The sequence below is a fragment of the Toxorhynchites rutilus genome, chromosome 3 (assembly GCF_029784135.1).
Source record: "Toxorhynchites rutilus septentrionalis strain SRP chromosome 3, ASM2978413v1, whole genome shotgun sequence".
NCBI classification, from domain to species: domain Eukaryota; kingdom Metazoa; phylum Arthropoda; class Insecta; order Diptera; family Culicidae; genus Toxorhynchites; species Toxorhynchites rutilus.
The window spans coordinates 240,891,081-240,914,679 of record NC_073746.1 but is presented as its reverse complement, the minus strand read 5'-3'; the positions used below and the strand labels follow the sequence as shown (position 1 = coordinate 240,914,679).

General features: G+C 36.7%; 1 protein-coding gene across 2 annotated transcripts in view; it reads left to right on the top strand.

Annotated features, from left to right (window-relative positions):
• LOC129779517 (organic cation transporter protein) overlaps window positions 1-23,599 on the top strand; it is a 52,331-nt gene that overhangs the window by 20,821 nt on the left and 7,911 nt on the right. The window contains exon 1 of one of the 2 annotated variants that reach the window (XM_055787037.1): window positions 6,304-6,717. The exons of the other annotated variant lie outside the window; for it this stretch is intronic. Coding sequence (XP_055643012.1) covers window position 6,717 — 1 coding nt within the window. The 5' untranslated portion in view covers window positions 6,304-6,716. Of the gene's footprint in view, window positions 1-6,303; window positions 6,718-23,599 lie in introns of those variants that run through there. 2 annotated transcript variants of the gene reach the window in all.

Genomic DNA, 23,599 nt, shown 5'->3' with positions numbered 1-23,599 from the left:
AAAGAATTCTGCGCGTGTATGTGTCGATCCTTCGCCGTCCACCTCCTCCAGCACGTTAGGCAACGATGTTGTCTTGTCGATGTCCTCACGAAAAATGAATGTGTCTCACCATCAGAATATCGCTTAAGTATGCTTTTTGTGTGTGATTGAATCGAGAGAAGGTGTGGTTTACGATGGCAATTTGGAAGGCAAACTAGACGGGAATGAACTCTCTGAGCTCGGAACTTTCGGCGACTGAGCAATAATCGATTGCGGGCGCATACAATATTGGATACGGAAATATCCTACTGATGGGGAAGAATAATCTTCTGAAACTATCCTGTTAATTGCGATTGATTGAAAAATCACAAAACCAAATGTATTTGGTCACAGTGTTACATGGATAGAAAACATTCAAATAAACTCTTTCACATGAATGTATTTTTAAATTCCCAGAGGAACTGGCAGATTATTTTCAGTAACGATTAGATATTTCCACATTTTCCTCGATTTCGGAAGCCCACCAGTGGTTAATACTAACTCGATAACCACCTGTTAATAGTACTTGATTGAAAAATATTTGGTCACAGTGTTACACGGATAGAAAACATTCAAATAAACTCTTTCACGTGAATGTATTTTTGAATTCCCAGAGGAACTGGCAGATTATTTTCCAGCAATGATTAGATCTTTCCGGAACTTTCTCGATGCTGAATGGCATCCAAACGGAAAGAATTCTGCGCGTGTATGTGTCGATCCTTCGCCGTCCACCTCCTCCAGCACGTTAGGCAACGATGTTGTCTTGTCGATGTCCTCACGAAAAATGAATGTGTCTCACCACCAGAATATCGCTTAAGTATGCTTTTTGTGTGTGATTGAATCGAGAAAAGGTGTGGTTTACGATGGCAATTTGGAAGGCAAACTAGAGGGGAATGAACTCTCTGAGCTCGGAACTTTCGGCGACTGAGCAATAATCGATTGCGGGCGCATACAATATTGGATACGGAAATATCCTACTGATGGGGAAGAATAATCTTCTGAGGCTATTCTGTTGATTGCGATTGATTGAAAAATCACACAACCAAATGTATTTGGTCACAGTGTTACATGGATAGAAAACATTCAAATAAACTCTTTCACATGAATGTATTTTTAAATTCCCAGAGGAACTGGCAGATTATTTTCAGTAACGATTAGATATTTCCACATTTTCCTCGATTTCGGAAGCCCACCAGTGGTTAATACTAACTCGATAACCACCTGTTAATAGTACTTGATTGAAAAATATTTAGTCACAGTGTTACATGGATAGAAAACATTCAAATAAACTTTTTCACATGAATGTATTTTTAAATTCCAAGAGGAACTAGCAGATTATTTTCAGTAACGAATAGATATTTCCACATTTTCCTCGATACTGGAAGCCCACCAGTGGTTAATACTAACTCGATAACCACCTGTTAATAGTACTTGATTGAAAAATATTTGGTCACAGTGTTACACGGATAGAAAACATTCAAATAAACTCTTTCACGTGAATGTATTTTTGAATTCCCAGAGGAACTGGCAGATTATTTTCCAGCAATGATTAGATCTTTCCGGAACTTTCTCGATGCTGAATGGCATCCAAACGGAAAGAATTCTGCGCGTGTATGTGTCGATCCTTCGCCGTCCACCTCCTCCAGCACGTTAGGCAACGATGTTGTCTTGTCGATGTCCTCACGAAAAATGAATGTGTCTCACCATCAGAATATCGCTTAAGTATGCTTTTTGTGTGTGATTGAATCGAGAGAAGGTGTGGTTTACGATGGCAATTTGGAAGGCAAACTAGACGGGAATGAACTCTCTGAGCTCGGAACTTTCGGCGACTGAGCAATAATCGATTGCGGGCGCATACAATATTGGATACGGAAATATCCTACTGATGGGGAAGAATAATCTTCTGAAGCTATCCTGTTAATTGCGATTAATTGAAAAATCACAAAACCAAATGTATTTGGTCACAGTGTTACATGGATAGAAAACATTCAAATAAACTCTTTCACATGAATGTATTTTTAAATTCCCAGAGGAACTGGCAGATTATTTTCAGTAACGATCAGATATTTCTACATTTTCCTCGATACTGGAAGCCCACCAGTGGTTAATGCTAATTCGATAACCATCTGTTAATAGCACTTGATTGAAACATATTTGGTCACAGTGTTACATGGATAGAAAACATTCAAATAAACTTTTTCACATGAATGTATTTTTAAATTTCAAGAGGAACTAGCAGATTACTTTCAGTAACGATTAGATATTTCCACATTTTCCTCGATACTGGAAGCCCACCAGTGGTTAATGCTAATTCGATAACCATCTGTTAATAGTACTTGATTGAAAAATATTTGGTCACAGTATTACATGGATAGAAAACATTCAAATAAACTCTTTCACATGAATGTATTTTTAAATTCCCAGAGGAACTGGCAGATTATTTTCCAGAAAAGATTAGATCTTTCCGGAACTTTCTCAATGCTCAATGGCATCCAAACGGAAAGAATTCCGCGCGTGTATGTGTGTGTAGCGATGTCTTCCCGGGGAACCGTTTGTGGCATCACTCTCCTCCTGATGGATTCCCTTCTGGCCTAGGGTGCACAAACAGGCTCTTGGTGACACCGTTCATCCGCGCCTTCATGATAAACGAAGAGCTTCACCACAACAGCGACAACATGCTCCAATCGCTGTTCAATTAGAACTGAGTGGATTTCCGAGCGGCGCTCGCTTATATACCGATTGGTGATTTCAATAGCCTGTTTTGAAAGCAATTTTAAGACTATTGAAACAAGTTTTTGGATCAAAAAGTAACAAGTATAGAACGCATAGACATTTTATCTTTCGAATGAAGTGTTTATCATACCATTTCGTTCAGTTGTTTAGGAGCTATTAACGCTCAAAATCTCGGTCTCCGGCGTAACGCTTTCGTTTTCGAAACTTTGATTTTACACCCCGGTATAGAAATGAAAGACGTAGTCCTACGTCAAAAGAGTACTAATTTTTCTTCTCAGTGTATATTTTTTTTCAAATTAAGCCAACAATACTCTATAACTCTTTCTAACACACTATTTCGGTACGACTCATATTTTTTGAGATAAAAATTATCAAAGATTTCTCTTACTCAAATCGATACGCACTTTTCGAAAGTTACGCTTGAGTCAAAAAATGAACCATGATGATGTATTTGAAAAAGTTGTTGGAAATTATGAGCAAATTCATAAAATTTCATGAACATGACGGTATAACACGACAAACATATTAAAAGGGATTATTTACTATAAAAAAGACAATAAATTAGAGATATTTTTTTAAATATTTCGAAAAAGGCTACATTTAGAAGGAGATTGATAATAACCTTTTTTGTTTCAAATCATTTCAGGATTCATAATTTGTGGCTAAAAATGATTGTTAACATACAAAAATTCGAAGCTTCGATAATTCCTAAAAATTCGATGTTCCACAAAGTTCGTCAAAAATAGTTTTACCATCTTGGGCCCATTTTTTAAATTTTCTGCATGACTTCTATTTTATATGGAAAAATAAAAAAAAATTAAAAAATACGTATTTTGGATATTGCAAATTGAATTTTTATTTTGTAAATAAAAAAAAGTACTAATTTTTTTTTCAGTGTACATTTTTTTCATGTTCAACCTTCAATACTCTATAACTCTTTCTAAGACACTATTTCGGTATGACTCATAGTTTTTGAGATATAAATTATCAAAGATTTCTCTTACTCAAATCGATACGCCCTTTTCAAAAGTTACGCTTGAGTCAAAAAATTCCCAATTGCTGTGGAAAACTCATATTTCCTCTAACCCAAATGGAATACACACTTTCATTCAAATCAAAAATACTCATGTTTTGTCATTTGTCGATTTCATTTGGAATTGCTGATTGAGGAATTCGTTATAAGCAATACTCGATATTTTTTGGGAATACTCAATATTGTTTGGGAATATTATATATGTATATGTTCGTGGGAAAGTACGCTACAAAATTGGTCGTTTTTTCCCGAGACATACGTTTAGCCACAAGGCATAAAAATCAGGTTTTCGCGTAATCACCAAGCCTTTATCTGTGTTTTTTGAAAAAATACTTGGGAATGTTCAATTTACAAGGTAAATATTAGATGTGAAACGTAAGAAGTTGGTCAGATTAGTGATTTACGTAGAATTAAAAGGAATGGCGAAAGGTATTTTTTGACGGAAGAGGGGTGGAAAAAAATAAAGATGTTCAATAAACAAAAGTTTTCTAATCGCTCGATCGTAACAAAAATTGGTTGATCTGTGAAAGTGGTACGGAATTTCTTTAAATAGTGCCAGAAATATGGGATATAACTACCAACAAATGGGAACACCAAAGTTACTTTGCATCTTAAAGGTCGAATAAGACACGAAGCAACCAAGAAACGATATCCTGCTCATACATTAAGGCAGAATCGGTTATTCCAGTAACGCAGAGGCATACTGCTCGCATCTTGAACGAGTCACCAAACATCATGTGGAAGAAACCTCAAGGGAAGCCTAAACTGACCGCCACCCATAAGCAGAACCATCTCATTTTTGCCCGGCAATACATGGAATGGAAACTAGAATGGAGAAATGTTGTATTTTCCGGCGAAAAAAGTTCAATTTGGATGGTCCGGACTGTTATAGTTGCTATTGGTACAATTTAAGTCAACGGTATGTCGTGAGATCGAAGCGAAACTTTGGGGGCGGAAGCTTGACAGTGTGGGGAGCTCTTTGATATCACAGCAAGCTTCCAATTTGTTTCATTTTCACCCAAATGAACTCCGAAAAGTATCTTCAATTACTGGAGTTTTGATTGGCCATATTGAGAATAACGCTACCGAGGATGTGTTTTTTTCAGTAGGATAATGCATAGATCCACGTTTCCAAGCAATCGAAGGCATGGTTTGCCGAGAAGGACATTCCGCTTCTTGAATGACCTGCTGGCAGTCGATTGCAATCCCATAGAGAACCTATGGAGAATCATGGTCGAGATGGTCTATGCAAACGGATGACAATTTGACAACATTTCCAGTCTCAAAGCAGTGATTCAGGAGTGTTGGGCTATAATCAATATGGTAACACTTTAAAAGCTGTCTGACTCGATGACAAATCGAGTTTTCAAATTAATCCGAAATGGACATACTAAATATTAGCTACCGATTGGACTCGAAATTTGCCGCACAAATTTTCTTTTATTGAAATTTTAGGATGGGGCTAAACGAATGTCCACCCTAATTCCAAATATTTGAATTATTTAGAGAACAAAATATGAATTTATACTTCTTTTTAGAATGAATTCGATGAAAATAAACAATAATAGTCTTTTATGAACAAAACTGTACAATGAATTGACTTATTTTTAAAAATATTGAGGAAAAATAGGTTGCGGCTAAACGAATGTCTACCACTGTAGTAAGTATCAGGCTGTAATACTTTGTTTAATGTGCATTATACTCTACATTGACGTTCATTATCAACTGTTTTCAATTGAACCGTTAAATGTATCACTTAATTCGTTAAGATTAATTAAAACCCAGACAGAAGTCATCTCCATTAGCAGGCGAGAACAATTGTTCCGTTTGTTTGATGTCGAAGTGCGGTAATTTTTTGTTCAGGCATAAACACTGTTTTTCATTTCAATTAAGAAGTGACGAACCACCCAAATGTGTTGAAAGTCACTAAAATACAGATAAAAAAAAAATTTCAATTAATGGCTAACACAAAAACCTCACCAGAAGTTGCTTCAGCGAGAACTGAACACGTATAATATTTCGTGTTGATAGCTTGTTGCCGACACTGGGAAATCCAAAAATCCCAACCTTCACCCGAATAGAATCGTACGTCAATTGGTTTACGACCGTTAACCAAAGCAAGGTGTTCAAACCGTAGTTCTTCAGCATATATTAGTTACAAAATTGGTTTGTCGTATGCTCGACAACATTCGTTTATCATTCTTCGCGCGACGCATAGTGTACTTGGGTTGAGCCGAGCAAGCTATGAACCAAAAAAGAGAACATTAAATTTCCTCGCGGTGTCGTTTTTTCCTATCAGTTTTCCGCTCTTTTTTTCCGTCTCTCGGTGTAAACTTTCGACAGAAAACACTTGCAAGGTTTGTTGGGGAGCTGGGTTATCTGATCACTACCAGGTTTGATATTTGGTTGACGATCGTTTGCTCTCAGCGCGTTAACCGTAACGAGAGAGAACCGATTGGTTGGAGAAGCCTCCTATAAAAGTAAAGATAAACAAACCGATCGGACTCAGTGTTGATCCAGAATTGGTCACGTTCGAGTTTATCCTTTGCGGCGTTCAATTCGGAACGTGTTCCGAGCGATTCAGTCCGTGGCAGTGGCGAGGTTTTGCGAGATTTGCAAATACCGCGAATGGGCCTCGAGTTTCAGCTGCAAAAGTAAACGGTGTATGAACGTGAAATTATTTTTTTTGTTATAGTTACTTCCAATTGGAGGCCGTGCCAAGATCGGATGTTGATTAATGGTGAATGCATTCGGAATCAAGAAGCAAAGGAAAGTGAGAGTGAATTGATGGTGCTACTATTAAAAAAGGAAAGTCACTTTGAGGAAAAATCTGCAAAGTGCATCGTGCCCATTGATACCTGTGATAATTAATATTAATCTACATTAGAGTGACAGCATACAGTGTAAATAATCGATTGAAAAAAAATTAAAAAGTAAGTGTCTAACAGTACATTGTATATAATTTTTATGAAGGAGTGATTTCTGAATGGAAGATGATTGTCCTCCCAATGTTTGCAAATGATTGCAAAATGAAGTGCAAAATGACATCAAATTGTGAAGAAACTTGATAATTATAATTAAAGGAATTGATCGATTGATGCATATAAAAGTACGATCCGCAGCTTCATGTTTGGTAGATTTCCAATATTTTCCAACCAATGACGAAAACTGCATACGAACTGAAATAGCTTTTCCCGGGGGTTAGTGGTTTTGTATTTGTTTATCTTTTCTGTGATCACTCTGCATTTAGAGTGCGGTCGGTACTAGACGTACAGCGATCACAGCAAAAGAAGACAAACATTATTAAGCCCAAAATGTTCAGGGTTTTGTACGACATTCTCCCGTTAATCGTAATCGATCCACTGCCTTCGTATGTCAAACTGGTTCCTCAAGCAACTGATGCGGTTCATGTGTCTATGATCCGAATATCTTCAATTTTCTGTATGCAATCTGTGCCTTTGGTAATTGGAAAAGCATTGTTTGCGCATGTTCTTATATATCATACCAAGCTCTCCTAGACACAGATAAATGGTGCTAATCGGCATGAATTTGTCTTTTCTCAAACGACGATATTTGTTACTATTTTTATTTGAATCTAATTTCCTGCATATGGCTACCTCGACTGGCTCGGAGGATGTACAAACGTGAAGTCCGATTCTCGTTCACTTCTTGTAGCGATGGAGGTCGTATATCATTGCACAATGGTCCAGGAGACGCATTTAAGTGGAAATTAGCTCGACAGTTATTCTCTAGACAAAATCTGTCTTCGCCAAAGTTGTTAAATATGATAGAGCGCTTATTTTCATGTTGCCGAGAATAGGCTGACTAAAATTTTCGAAAAAAATCTAGCTTTCTTATCTTTATAGATAGCGGTAAACATAGTTCGACAATTTTGTAGTCCCAGTTATTTGAAACATCTTTGTGGAACAAAGTTTTTTTTTCTATCTCTTTAAACAACCGATTAGCGTTTTTTTCTAGGTTGCGTTAGGGCCACCATAAAAAAAAATTAACTTTTATATTTCAGATTATATATATATATAAACTGTCTTCGAAAGACTTTTAGAACATACTAATACAAACATTTTGCGACGCAGAACTTGTTAATATCTCAACTTCACTCAAAGTTATTGATATTTCTCCCCAAAAAATACACTCTCTTCAATTGCTTGCCATTCTTTCTGGGGCAAACATAAAAAATGTTTGTTGACGGAATTTGAAAGCACAAATTTCACTCTATATAATATGTGATTTTCAAATATATGTTATTTTTTGTATTTGAGTGAATTAAAATTGAAATCATGAGTTTTTGGGTGAAAACCCATCAATAACTTCGAGATATTGACAAATTCTGCATCGCAAAATGTTGGTATTGATAAGCTCTAAAACTGGTACGAAGACAATTTTAAATATAAAAGTTAGAGAAAAAATCGTTTTTTTCATGGTCACCCTAATGCAACTTAGTTAAAAACAACTTTGTGGGAGATGTTTATTCTTCGACAAAGTTGCTACATATGATAGAGCGCTCACTTTTATGTTATCAAAAATAGGGAGACCAAAATTGTCGATGAAATAAAAAATCTAACCTTCTTATCTTTATAGATAGAGATAAACATAGTTCGACATAGTTGTAGCCTCAATTATTTTCAACAAATTTGAAGAACAAAACTTTTGTGAAATGTCACCTTTACAACTTGAATTTGTAAATTACGCGATATATTGATCACTAAAGCCAGCTGCCGAGAAAATGATGGATTGTTTTTCCCCTAACCTAATATATGTCTGAAGAACAGCTGTTCTTTCGAAGTGATCCACGAATCTACACAATATTTGGTCACTTCGTGAAAATAGAAATGCTGTTCAACCTCTTAACCAGCTCTTGGAAGCAGTTGTCGTTTGGATCTGGTAAGTAAGACGGCCAAAGTGCTCTCCTGAAGTGTAAAACCATGATAAGGCGTCGTGCACAAATTATGTAACGCTAAAAATCCGGATTTTGGACCCTCTCCCACCCCCTACGTAACGCAATTTCCTATCTCTAATACACAGTAAGTAATGCAACCTCGACCCCCCTCCCCCACCTTCTCGCGTTACGTAATTTGTGCACGACGCCTAAGAGCTAATCTGCATTTTCCAAAATTGTGTTCAGCCATAACGAACCAAGTTTAAGTCAATTTATTTCCATTTATTAGGATATTATATTGTCAAAAACAGCAAAAGTGAGTCAATACGTATGCTATTTATGAAATAAGTCAAGAGTCGTTACAGAATACCAATGTGTTGCATAATGATATTGTGTTAATAGTTAGCATGTACTTAGTTCGCTTTGGCTACAAAGAGAGTGAAGTTTTGCATGTCTAGCAGCTACATAATTTTGTTTTTAATTTTTTTGAATCCGAAATTGCTGAAGATGTGAGATCACAACATGAAAGGGAGTATTATGTTTTTGAGAATTTTGACGCATTTCGAATTTTAGAGGGAAAATTACAAAAATCGGCTGCATTTATATTCCATCTCCACATATTCCACTTTTATGCATTGATCAAGGTAAAAATATATTGATGTCTATTTTCTTTTTTTCTTCCTTCAAATTGACGTGTGTTAGTAAAGATGGTATATATGAAACGTCCGTAAACCTAGTGTTAACTTTTTGTGGTAGTTTGTCTGCTCTCAGCTACCACAGCAAGAAATCATGCTTATCTTATATTTTACTCAACTAAATATCAGTTTATGCTTTTCCTAAACGAAGCATGATGTCTAGTGAACCTGTTCAAGAATCAATACGATGCTCCTATGAGTAATAGATAATGGTACTCAGTATCAAACAAAGGAGTCACCCACACAAAACAACATACAGTGCGTTGAATGCATACGAATGTGGGACAAAAATCAAAACAGCAGAACTTAGCCATTTTAATACTTTGGTTTGAAGGAAAAGACTGTTCATAAGTATCAGAACTACTGCTCACATAAATGTCTCATGTTATTTGAATATTCGCATAAGTGTCTCAAGCGACAAAATCTTTGTTCATCTGAAGTGAAAAGTTCTGATCATTTCGGATACGCATAAATCATAATTTGAGTAACTACTGGTTCAAACTATGTTGAAGTGGTTGATACATATATACTTCACAAAAAAAAAGAAAAACATGTTTGTTTTTCATTATCCTGCATGTATCAATGCTTTTTCAAAATGTCAGTGTTTCATAACTATAGAACCAGATGGAAAAACTCTCACTCCTTTACAAAATTTACGTCAATTGCACATGAATTACGATAAGTTTCTATTTCGTATTTCATGTTTAGTTCTCAATCAGTTCAAATAACCCAATCCGGGTGGTTTCGACCAAACGGTGCCATGTTGTAGAATGTATCTCGTTCTATGCAGAGGATATTGCTCGTTTAAGTTCTTCAAGTCACTCATGCTGCTTGTAAGCTGCAACTACTATTCGTACGATCATTCCTCATGAGTTTTTGATAGAATTTCGATCTGGTAAACAAGCTGACCAGTCCAGAATCTGATCCTCTATTCATTAAAACATGCCATGACTTTCCGGATTTTATGAATTGATGCTAAATTACCCAACTATCACGGTGTTTTTGATGCAAAAACAGAAGTATACGATTCTGGAGTACTTCATTGCACTTCTGCCTGTGCATTCGTGTTGATGAAAAGTTATCTGAACCAGACCTTTATGAAAATATTTGCCTCAAACGTCAAACAGCGTTTTTGGGGTTAACGGCCGATTTTTTCAACTGTTTCAATAGTGTTTTTTCTATCAAAAGTGTTCTTCCTCGAGAAAGGATTATGTTCTCAAAAGTTTGAGCCGATTCGTTCCCTAGTTTCCGCGGCCTCATAAAGGGTTAATTCGCGTATACATAGCGCTAGAAACCGATGCTTGCACTACTCAAAATAAACTAAATGAAAGCAACGCCTTGGAGGGTCTTCTTAGCCACATTAGTTGCGCGTTCGCTTAGTAAGCAATCGCTTTATTGAGGTGCAATGGAAATTTGTTCAGTTACCAGGGGATGCTTGTTCACATTGGGCAACGTAAATATCTTCCCTATAATGTATTTCAGGTACACACAAAAATGTAATGGTAGTAATGAATTAAAAGGTAGTATAATAAAGCGATGCGTTTGAGTAAGTTCTGTGTACGATACAAAAATCTAGCTCGCCTGTCGTATATGTCGAACCACGTTGGGCACACTTCAATCGCCACGAGTGCGGTTCGAGGTTGTAGGTTAAAGAGTTAAAACCCAACTTGACACGTTTGCGTATTGAAAGTGGCTCTTCTCATAAACATAGATAAACATAGTTCGACATAGTTGTAGCCTCAATTATTTTAAACAAATTTGAAGAACAAAACTTTTGTGAAATTTCACCTTTACAACTTGAATTTGTATGATCGATATTACGCGATATATTGATCACTAAAGCCAGCTGCCCAGAAAATGATGGATTGTTTTTCCCCTAACCTAATATATGTCTGAAGAACAGCTGTTCTTTCGAAGTGATCCACGAATCTACACAATATTTGGTCACTTCGTGAAAATAGAAATGCTGTTCAACCTCTTAACCAGCTCTTGGAAGCAGTTGTCGTTTGGATCTGGTAAGTAAGACGGCCAAAGTGCTCTCCTGAAGTGTAAAACCATGATGAGGCGTCGTGCACAAATTATGTAACGCTAAAAATCCGGATTTTGGACCCTCTCCCACCCCCTACGTAACGCAATTTCCTATCTCTAATACACAGTATGTAATGCAACCTCGACCCCCCTCCTCCACCTTCTCGCGTTACGTAATTTGTGCACGACGCCTAAGAGCTAATCTGCATTTTCCAAAATTGTGTTCAGCCATAACGAACCGTTGGAGGCGATCTGGCGTAGTGGTAACATCCATGCCTCTCACGCTAAAGGTCACGAGTTCAATTCTCACTCCCGACATTCTTCCAAAAATGGAAGTAAAAGTGACGAACCAGCCTAATGAGTTGAAAATCACTATAATACAGATAAAAAAATAAATAAAAAAAAATAACGAACCAAGTTTAAGTCAATTTATTTCCATTTATTAGGATATTATATTGTCAAAAACAGCAAAAGTGAGTCAATACGTATGCTATTTATGAAATAAGTCAAGAGTCGTTACAGAATACCAATGTGTTGCATCATGATATTGTGTTAATAGTTAGCATGTACTTAGTTCGCTTTGGCTACAAAGAGAGTGAAGTTTTGCATGTCTAGCAGCTACATAATTTTGTTTTTAATTTTTTTGAATCCGAAATTGCTGAAGATGTGAGATCACAACATGAAAGGGAGTATTATGTTTTTGAGAATTTTGACGCATTTCGAATTTTAGAGGGAAAATTACAAAAATCGACTGCATTTATATTCCATCTCCACATATTCCACTTTTATGCATTGATCAAGGTTAAAATATATTGATGTCTATTTTCTTTTTTTCTTCCTTCAAATTGACGCGTGTTAGTAAAGATGGTATATATGAAACGTCCGTAAACCTAGTGTTAACTTTTTGTGGTAGTTTGTCTGCTCTCAGCTACCACAGCAAGAAATCATGCTTATCTTATATTTTACTCAACTAAATATCAGTTTATGCTTTTCCTAAACGAAGCATGATGTCTAGTGAACCTGTTCAAGAATCAATACGATGCTCCTATGAGTAATAGATAATGGTACTCAGTATCAAACAAAGGAGTCACCCACACAAAACAACATACAGTGCGTTGAATGCATACGAATGTGGGACAAAAATCAAAACAGCAGAACTTAGCCATTTTAATACTTTGGTTTGAAGGAAAAGACTGTTCATAAGTATCAGAACTACTGCTCACATAAATGTCTCATGTTATTTGAATATTCGCATAAGTGTCTCAAGCGACAAAATCTTTGTTCATCTGAAGTGAAAAGTTCTGATCATTTCGGATACGCATAAATCATAATTTGAGTAACTACTGGTTCAAACTATGTTGAAGTGGTTGATACATATATACTTCACAAAAAAAAAGAAAAACATGTTTGTTTTTCATTATCCTGCATGTATCAATGCTTTTTCAAAATGTCAGTGTTTCATAACTATAGAACCAGATGGAAAAACTCTCACTCCTTTACAAAATTTACGTCAATTGCACATGAATTACGATAAGTTTCTATTTCGTATTTCATGTTTAGTTCTCAATCAGTTCAAATAACCCAATCCGGGTGGTTTCGACCAAACGGTGCCATGTTGTAGAATGTATCTCGTTCTATGCAGAGGATATTGCTCGTTTAAGTTCTTCAAGTCACTCATGCTGCTTGTAAGCTGCAACTACTATTCGTACGATCATTCCTCATGAGTTTTTGATAGAATTTCGATCTGGTAAACAAGCTGACCAGTCCAGAATCTGATCCTCTATTCATTAAAACATGCCATGACTTTCCGGATTTTATGAATTGATGCCAAATTACCCAACTATCACGGTGTTTTTGATGCAAAAACAGAAGTATACGATTCTGGAGTACTTCATTGCACTTCTGCCTGTGCATTCGTGTGGATGAAAAGTTATCTGAACCAGACCTTTATGAAAATATTTGCCTCAAACGTCAAACAGCGTTTTTGGGGTTAACGGCCGATTTTTTCAACTGTTTCAATAGTGTTTTTTCTATCAAAAGTGTTCTTCCTCGAGAAAGGATTATGTTCTCAAAAGTTTGAGCCGATTCGTTCCCTAGTTTCCGCGGCCTCATAAAGGGTTAATTCGCGTATACATAGCGCTAGAAACCGATGCTTGCACTACTCAAAATAAACTAAATGAAAGCAACGCCTTGGGGGGTCTTCTTAGCCACATTAGTTGCGCGTTCGCTTAGTAAGCAATCGATCGTGAGCTCAAAACTCAGGGTCCTCGATTGACAATCTTTGTGTTATTACAGAACAACTACGTCCGTGAAACAATCATCATCTATGGAAATCGATCCACGGTCGATTGAAGATCGATTCATCCATACATCTGCTCTGCTCTGCAAGAAAGATCGGGCTGTTGTTTTATTAATAACACAACAATGATCATATCAACTGTCTCCGCTGTTCGGTGGCCTAAATGAACAATGGAAGAACAGAAGGAATACTCTTACGCCTACTGTGTAATGTACCATATGCAATGGTGCAGAAGGAATACTCTTATGCCTAAATGACAACTGTGTAATGTGTTCTTTATAGATACGACAAAACATGTGACATGTACACGATTGAAATTCGGTTCCGTTACAGCTATAATGCTAATGGGCCTAAATAAATAAACAAATGGGATAAAAAACAACGCCTTCTAAATACGCAGGCGTGTAGAGGAGAAATAGTACTTTCACATGCCTCCAGAGGACTCCAGAACTCAGTTTTATACAAGATCCGTTGGGGCGAGTGTTGTAACGGTTCATTAGGTGTCGTGCACAAATAACGTAACGCTAAAATTGCGATTTTTGGGGAAACCACTGTATTAAACTGCTTCAGCATGACTAAGGTTCCCTAGCATCCTGCGATAATAGATGAAATAAGCTTTTGTTTAGCTGCCATGACAAAATCAAGATCTGTGTTTTTGGTTTGAAAAAATCTTTTTATCTTATCTCTTTCTCAAAAAATCTGTATTGAAATCCGTATTAGGTTTATAAGTTCAATTTTTAAGCATAATTTCAGCTTTAGTGTCATTGATTGGCATAGAAATTATTGATTAGACGATGTTGATGGTATCCACGTAATGCCAGGGAACACTGTAGTAAAATACATTGCTTTATTGAGGTGCAATGGACATTTGTTCAGTTACCAGGGGATGCTTGTTCACATTGGGCAACGTAAATATCTTCCTTATAATGTATTTCAGGTACACACAAAAATGTAATGGTAGTAATGAATTAAAAGGTAGCATAATAAAGCTAAACTGGAGAACTGTCAATGCCTGAGAAGGGCACATAGAGTTACTATATAGCTCATGCCAGGACAGGACACGAATTTTTCATTCAAATCAACAAATTAATCGGGTATGTTTTTATTTAAATTTCTATTTTTTATTCAAACTTTAGTCGTCCAACCATTTGACGTTTCAGCAGATGGTCCTAAAAGCTATGGTTTTGTTCTCGCCCAGGTCAGTAGCTTCTATTTCTACATCTTCAACATCTATGTAGATATCTTCAGATGCTTTTCTAAACCTCCAATGTCTGGTCCTGGAATATCAGATTTGATGTATTATTCTTGGCAAATATTACTCAAGAAAGTAAGATAAAGTGTTCTGATGTCCGAATTAAGCTTAGTGAATGCAGGTGTTCCAGTTTGTTTTGTTTAATTAACTCTTAAAACAACGTGAGAACTAGGCATGTAATCAACGCAAACTACAATACAACGACATGTTCACATGTTAAAATACACAAAAAAAAAATTTCAATACGCAAAACAGTCAAAAGCATTTAAAAAACAATGGTGGCAATACAACTGAGACGAACCAGCCTAGGAGGTTGAAAAAAAATTAAGAATTAAGAAAAAAAATGTGGCAATATAGTTGCCACCTGCCCGACTAGCGGTCAACACTTGATGGTAAACATGATTTTTTATATTTTAATTTTTTTATGTTAGTACGAACAACTAATAAAACTCATGATCAGGCTCAGCAGGTCCTCAATAGTTTATATGTTTTTAAAACTTCAAGAAATTGAATTCAATTGGCTCCAAAATGAACAGTTTTTGATTTTTTTGCGCTCAAAAAAATCAGGCATGTTCCTAGAGACTAGTTACCACATAAGGCCAGAAGTGATAATTTATTGTTAAAGAAGAGAAAAAAAATAAATCGTTGGTGGCAATATAGTTGCCACTACCCGTAAAAGGGTTAAAACACGTGCTTTATCATCTTGGGTCAGGAAACACACCTCATTCGCTCCCAGAATTGAAGCTAGCTGCTCAATTATATAGTAATTTGTGCACGACCCCTTACTCAAAATCTACTCACCAGTGGTTTGCGGAAAACAACATCATGTACGTCAGGAAAAACGTCAACCCACCAAATTGTCCCCAACTGCTGCCAATCGAACATTACTGGCCAGATGTCAAGGGCATATTCAAGAAGGGTGACACAGTGATTCGGAACACGTCAGGCTTCAGGAAGAATTGATCGGCAGCGTCCAGAAAGTGCACGGAGGCTTATTTGTTGGGTGGTGTCAAATCCAAGGTACGGTCATTCTACAGATATCAGTGATCTACGTGAATTATTCACTCTACTGTCTGTCAACACTCTAAGCAATAATAAAACGTGTTCAACCCAAAATTGCAACAACCTGTAGTTTTTTATTCTTGAAAGTTTGATATTACTTTCCGATACACTGTTACTTTCCAGATTGTTTTTTCCCGAGTTTAATTTTGGTAGAAAAAAACGGTGGAAAAACGGGTTGAAATCAACGAAATTTAAATATCGGTTAGAGTTTGTGAACAAAATACTGGCGCGCTATTTTATATATGAGTTTGTTTTGTGTACGATGCGTTTGAGTAAGTTCTGTGTACGATACAAAAATCTAGCTCGCCTGTCGTATATGTCGAACCACGTTGGGCACACTTCAATCGCCACGAGTGCGGTTCGAGGTTGTAGGTTAAAGAGTTAAAACCCAACTTGACACGTTTGCGTATTGAAAGTGGCTCTTCTCATAAACATTTGATGTTTATGATATCTTTCAAAAACTGCTTTTTTCTTGATTTGGAAACAACAATCAACTGTTCTCTATGGCTCTTTCGAAGTGGAGGGTGAATTCACTGAATCTTATTAGAACTTCAACGCAAGATCAACGTTTCATAACTATCAACAAAGCAAATTTTCCAATGTTTCTGAGTAGTTAGACTGTGAGGATAGTCTTGCATGGCACTTTCACCGGGAAAACACGTGCTTATCATATGTACCGAAATCATGTCCCGTTCATAGAAAATAAACACGTGCAACAAACGTGTGCAGAATGATTGAAAATCACCAGCTCGAACGTCAATTTTATATAGCAGTGTGCATATGCAAGCTTCGTGGGCCAGTTAATAAATTTACCACACCATTGATGTGGTTTCTCCACCTGCCAGTTCTGCAGAAACCCACATTTTAAGAGATATTCATACAGGAATTTTCTCTTATTATATCGTGGAATCACCGCAACGGCAGATAAATGGGAACAACCATATCCCAGCCAGTCGCGAAACATCAATACTACTCGAGTTGCAATGAAAAATGAACAAATTATGTAAATGCAAATATCTCAAGATAAATGACGATTGCAACAGATGAACGACCGAATGAATGGTGTATGATTAACGTTATCCAATCCATGTAGTAACGGCAATATCATCGTAATGAACAGATGCGCTGGTATAAACACAGTTATACGGCGGCAGTACTGAAATTCGCCGAACCGGTCCCGGTCAAGGATGCGAACCAGAACATTGAAGGTTGACCGGTTGTTAATTGGGCACCATCAAATACAAAGTTCGAGCCACGAACAACGCTAGGTCGAGAGGAACCATGAATCTGGAAATCTATGCATTTGAACTTTGTTTGAAACAAGATTAGCTAAAAGCGGAAGTGTTTTTGGTGAGAATTTTAGATAGCAATAGTAGGATATCATTGCATCATCAAAGGGTATCTTCAAAAATAACAGATAGCGTCTAACAGACTCATCAAAAGTGAAGAATTTTATCGGTTTTTAAGAATTTATATCCTCGATCCCAAACCAGTTGAGCAGAAGATAATCAGTTCCGGAAGCCCCACCAAACATACACTTGCGTCAGCAAAAGATCACTATCATTTCGGAACCGTATGTCGGTTGTAACAGAGGTAGGAGAAGTGGGGTAGGACAGACCTGTTGAGAAGAACATCAGTTGTATCTTTGAAAACTCATGTTTCTCAAAACTTGAATGTAGGTTGTTACAATTCAATATACTGTTTTTCAAAACAATCGGCCAAATGTTTTACAAAAAATGGGTGGGTTATAGCTATGATATAACCGCAAAGTTGACGTGGGACTAGCTTAGCTTAGCATCAATTTTTGATTGAATTAAACAATTTCCGAATTCAATCGAATTTAATATATTTGCTTTGTGAGTAAAGAGATTGAATAAATGCCATGTAAAGTCAATTCATGCATTGTGATAGATTATGTTCTTCGTTACAAGTAAAGTTAATGACAGTCTTTTCATGTTTGGTATGATGCCTAGGACAAAATATGTGAACGGAAGAATTATCAAACGATTATTCTATTTTACATTTCCCTCTGAAGTTTGCATCTCTCAAGTGCACGTACTTCTCGAACCACGAATGAACTTCAGGCACTCCGTGCCAGAAATTCAGTGAGCAAAAAATATAAAGGCATATCCTTCAATGCAATCTTGAATAACCGAGCCAAAGCGTTTTGTTCGTACCCGTTTTTGTAATCCGTGTTAGGAAAACACATTTCGGAGTGCAAAAAAAACATTCGGGTGAGGAAAGTACCCCCTGCTTGCATGAATCAACAACTTCAACTTATACTGTTTATATTATAGAGCCTTTAAACTTGAAAGTTCATTCGCCTCTAATGTCTGCTGACTGACTGATGTAAATCAGAGAGGTTTCAAACTTTTCAGTTCATTCGCCTCTAATGTCTGCTAGATTTTCCCAGGTTCCTAAGTTTAGAAGACCGTGTTAAGGAAACATATTCTAGTCTGCACAAAGGCAAGCGAGTACAAAAGTTCTCGCAGTTTGCATTTATTTGCAAAACCGATTTCCCCACGCTCCTAGGATTTAAAGTCTGCGTTAGGGAAACTCATTTCAGTCGAAACAAAAATACCCCCACTTTCATATGTTTGCAATGCTGATTTCTCCAACACTGCTTGGTTTTGAAGTCAGTGTTAGGGAACACATTCCGGTGAGAACAAAAATCCCCATACTTTCATGTATTTGGAATGTCGATTTCCCCAAGGCTGCTTGGTTATGATGGCTGTGTTGGGGAAACCGTAAATCAAATCCAATCAAAACGAGGTAGTTAGGGCGTTTAGATAACGCTTAACATTTTACAGTTATTCAGTCGTTTATCTAATGAAAAATAACATTTTATTAATTGCGATGGATGCATACAAATATTCCCTATCAATTGATGCAAACATCTTTCTGACACAGTAAGAAAAGTTCGAGTTATAAGCATTCGGAATCTTCCCTTTTTTTTGCATGTTCTGTGTTTATGTTTTCATTTTACCACAGCCCCCCCCCCCTCCAAATACTTCAGTTATACGTAGTCCCACGTCAAAAAGTCAATGTTTTTACTGAATTTAAAACAGACCGAAAAGTAGAACATTTTTTTCGATGCGGGTAATATGGACATATAGTGGGGGGGAATATGGACAGATTTGTAATATAGGAAGCGTAGAAGTTTATCGCTCGTAAGAGAAATAATTTTATTCAACCAAGGTCTGAACTCGTCACGAAAGTATGTGAAATGATGAAAAAAAATGAATTAATCCACCTTGAAGTGATATAGTGCTTTTCAGTAGTCTAAACGAACAGACCCTCATCTATTTTGCTTTTGGTTCCAGTCAGCTTCTAAATAGTCCACCTTTGGCGATTTTATTTCCTTTTATAGACGCAGGGCATTCCTACATATAATAAACAGAATTTTCACATTCTATCTCACTCCCACTGGCAACTTACCTTTTCCACTTTTGATCAGTGTTCATTGTCATAGGATGGTTTCAATAATATAAAAATAGCATGCAGGAGAGGTTCTCATTGACAGAAATTTGAAATTCGTAATATAACTATACAAATCAACCACCTGTCCATCTTACCCCCACTTACCCGCACCTCCTCTTTTCTATACGAATGATGCCATAGAATTTGATTACAATGAATTTGATACGCTTCGCAGTCGGCGAAGTCGATAAGCGAACATCTGCTCGAAATAATACTGCGAAAGCGCATAATATTTTCTGTTGGCATCCGGGCTCGAAATTTGTATCGATTCGAACCCATTGTTGGTCGTTCTAACCGGTAGAAAATGGACAACAAATCAATACTGGGAAGAAAATGAGTTCTGCTGATTGCGCTAAATATGTTTTTAATTAGCCATTGTTCGATAAGTTATACAAGCCTTAGTTGTGCAAAGAGGATGTCCTATTTCGCTGGCTTAGATCTATCATAGGAAACAATTGTCTGAAGTACAGTTTAACTGAATTTATATCCAGCTTTTCTCTGAATTTCTTATCTTGATACGTGTTTCAGTTTCACTTAATCGCAAAAAAAAAATCTTCGGACTGTGTACAGAGAGTATTGAGAAACTGTTCACTTCTTTGTTGTTACACAACGTTGGTTATGTACTTCCACTTGAAACGCAAAACGAAAACAAAAGAAAAATACATTGGTATCTGCATATCTGCTTTTCTGAGCACTGCAAATGTCATGGTTTTCAGATGCACAACAATTTTAAAAATAACGCGCAGTGTGATGATCATCTCACCGATCAAATGAGTTTCCAGGGTATCCCCCTATAGAATTCTGTTTCTGATATTTTTTCTCAAAAAAAAAAATTATAAACAATTTGTATACCAATGACAACACTCAACTTGCGTGACCGAACGGCAAAATAACCGTGTTTGGGGGCGGTCATCAATCAAGCGAAACGATTCGTCAAGTAGTTTCACCTAAGTTCCACTCCGATGAGTAGTTAATTAGCATGTATCCCCCGTTCGCAAATCTCGTGTGTTTAACTATTGGATTATCGACCTCTCCCAGCATGATTGCAACACTCATCAGTGACCGTGTTTGCCGAAAGCTGCCACCCCCGAATCTAGGAAAGCTGTGGCTACGTTTAGTAAACAAGCGGCTATCGCTTTCAAACATTTCAAGCAATGAGATATGTGGATCTTCCATGACTACTCGCTCAGTATCGGTGCGTCTCTATTGCCATATTATCGGTGATAATTGCCACAAACATCTGCCGAAGCGTAAATACCAAAACTATCGGAACCCGGTTGCCCGGGAGATGATAATTACATGCAAGATGATGCTACCGTGTGGGGATTGATGGGTGAGGTTTCAGTGAATTACCAGGTGGCGAAAGTTTTTCCGGATCACTGGTATCATCGTGATGTTACTTTTCCCCACTTTTTGCTCGCATGACGAAGTTGTGGAACCCCATCGCTGGTTGATGTGGGTAAGGTTTCAACATCGATTGAAAAAAGCAACATAAAGAATAGGGGATAACGCGAGACGCCAACAACAAACAGGTGCAATGGACGCCGCTTCATCCGCATTGACACACGTGCGAAACTCGACACGGTGCTAATTGAAGCGTAATGATAATGATGTCGGTAGAATTGTTGCGCTGTCCAGAGATGGAGAACTGCTTCCGTTTGGTATTATGGATTTCTATATGTCAATACAATTGACGGCGTTTGTTCTATATGTTCACGTTGCGATAAGAGATTTCCGATTTTTTTTCATGAATTTGTGATTTCTGTTTTGTCTACTTCTGTTATTAGTTATTATGTTTGAACAATGTTACAGCCGTTGTATAATTGTAGGTTTATAGATCAACGTGTGGCCTTCGAAATTACCTTACTCAATTCTCTCATTTATCTCTTCAGATAAACTTATTTCAAAATGGAAAGAAATTTATAAGTTAATTTAGAAGAAATTATCTCATTTGTTTGTTATATTCCTGCTTCCACCGGAAGCGATTAGTTGCTTTTTTATTTCTTCGGATATACTTATTTCAGAATGGAAAAAAAAAAAATAGTAGAAATTATCTCATTTTTTTGTTATACGATAAAACCTGTTTTTGTGCGGTTTTTTATGTGCGATTTTCTGTTCTTGCGCGGTTTTTTTTGTGCGATTTTTTCTGTGCGGTATATGAAAAGAAGCATATTTGACGAAGTTATCGTCCATTTAGTTTTTTTCAATGGTTTATATGCATTTCAGTGCGATAAAAGCATATTTGCGTCTCAATTATCCACTTCTGAAATCATTTCCCTCCTCCCATCAAATGCTCTAAGTTTTTCTAAGTTTTTGCATGACATGATATCTAACAGCATCACGCTTTGGCATGCAACTAAAAGCACAAAACAGCCACGAGCAACCGAAAAGGCAAAGTGTCTCATCGCAAAACAGGGAAACAAAAGGAAATTGAACGGTGGATGGCGTGGATTTGAGTTATTTCCTTGGGGGAAACTTTTTTTATGCGGTCCCTATCTACCGCACAAAAACAGGTTTTTTTTCAAAATGTGTACCGAACACGATTTTTTAAAGCTGCTGGTGAAGTTTTGCACGATTCTATTTCATGCGACTTTTTTTGTGCGGTCCCTATCCCCCGCACAAAAAAAGATTTGCCTGTACAGTCAACTCTCCCTAGCTCGATATCCAAGGGGACCATCGAGTTAGGGAGGTAACGAAATACAGAACATTTTTTCACAATTGTTTTTTATGAAATATATTGCAAATATATTATATTAGGGTAAGTGTCCCAATTATGGTATGAATTTGAATTTTTGATTCATCCCCTTAAAGTCAGAAAACACCTTTCTCACATGAAATTTTTTTTTCCAGTATCTCTCAGGAGGTGATAGATGGTTATATTTGATGAAAAAAAATGCTTCTACGTACATGTTCGAATTTCAACGAAGACAGAGTTATAGAAATTTTTTTTGTTTCGGATTCTGTTGGCTCAAACTGGCTCTACATTGGAAAGCACGCAACGTAAGCCGATGTTACTTTCATATCAAAGATGAGAAAATGTAGTACAGTATATAGTAGTGGAACATCTAAATTAGTGGATTTAAATAACATTTTGGAAGCGGAAAATACAAAAGTTAGTAATTCTTAATGTGTAATTATTGATTTTATCCCAAAAATTTATACTAAACTTCATTGTTTCTGTCAATCAAGTTAAAGCTCTCTAACCACTCTACAATTTGTTCCATGACAGCCAACTTCTATCTCTCTTAAGGGGGTATTCTAGTGTGGAGACACGTATTTCGGACGTTTTCTCGAGCATCGTAAAGATAAAACAAAGAATATTTTTAGTATCCTTTATATTATTATTTGTTCATCTATCTTTTAACAATAGAACAAAAATTTAATGGAAAAAAATATTCATAACTAGAATAGTTAAGAGCTGATGAAATGATAGGGTTCACAAAAAGTTGTGCCATGGCGTACACGATTCCAGCCTTTCTGGTTATCTGAAACAAAAAAATCGAACAGATTCTGAATCAGTAAAGATGCCGCTGTCGTATGAACCTCGGACAAGTCAAAAACATCTTTTTTGACAAAATGGTGGCCGTTAGAAAAACAAAATGCGGTTTAAAACGTTTTTTCTTACGTTTCCCGATTTTTTAAAAATAGCAAATATAAAAAATATCACATTTTAGAGGTTCATGCGATACCGAGATGCCTGCAGATTGTATCCATTTCGACATGAATCGATTCAGTAGAACTTGAGATATCGGGTACGCCAGTTTGGAAAAAATAGTTTCGAGAAAAACGCGTTTGAAGTTCATTGTTATTGCCGTACCAGGTTAGATACCGCATCACTGAAATGGCTCTAACTCGGTAAATAATAGGATTTTTGATTTTGATTTTGAAGTTCTTCCTAGTTCTTCCTAGGTTCTTGAATGCCCAAACTACAGAAATATGAAGGAATTTTTTTTTTCAAATTTCTAGACTAGAATACTGCCTTAATGTTGCTGCAATACCGATATAAACAATTCCTGGTGAAAATTCAAGCAAAATCTTCAAACATCGTGATTTTTAACCCACTGTACTTATAAAAGTCACTTAAATTTCACTTTAACGTTGA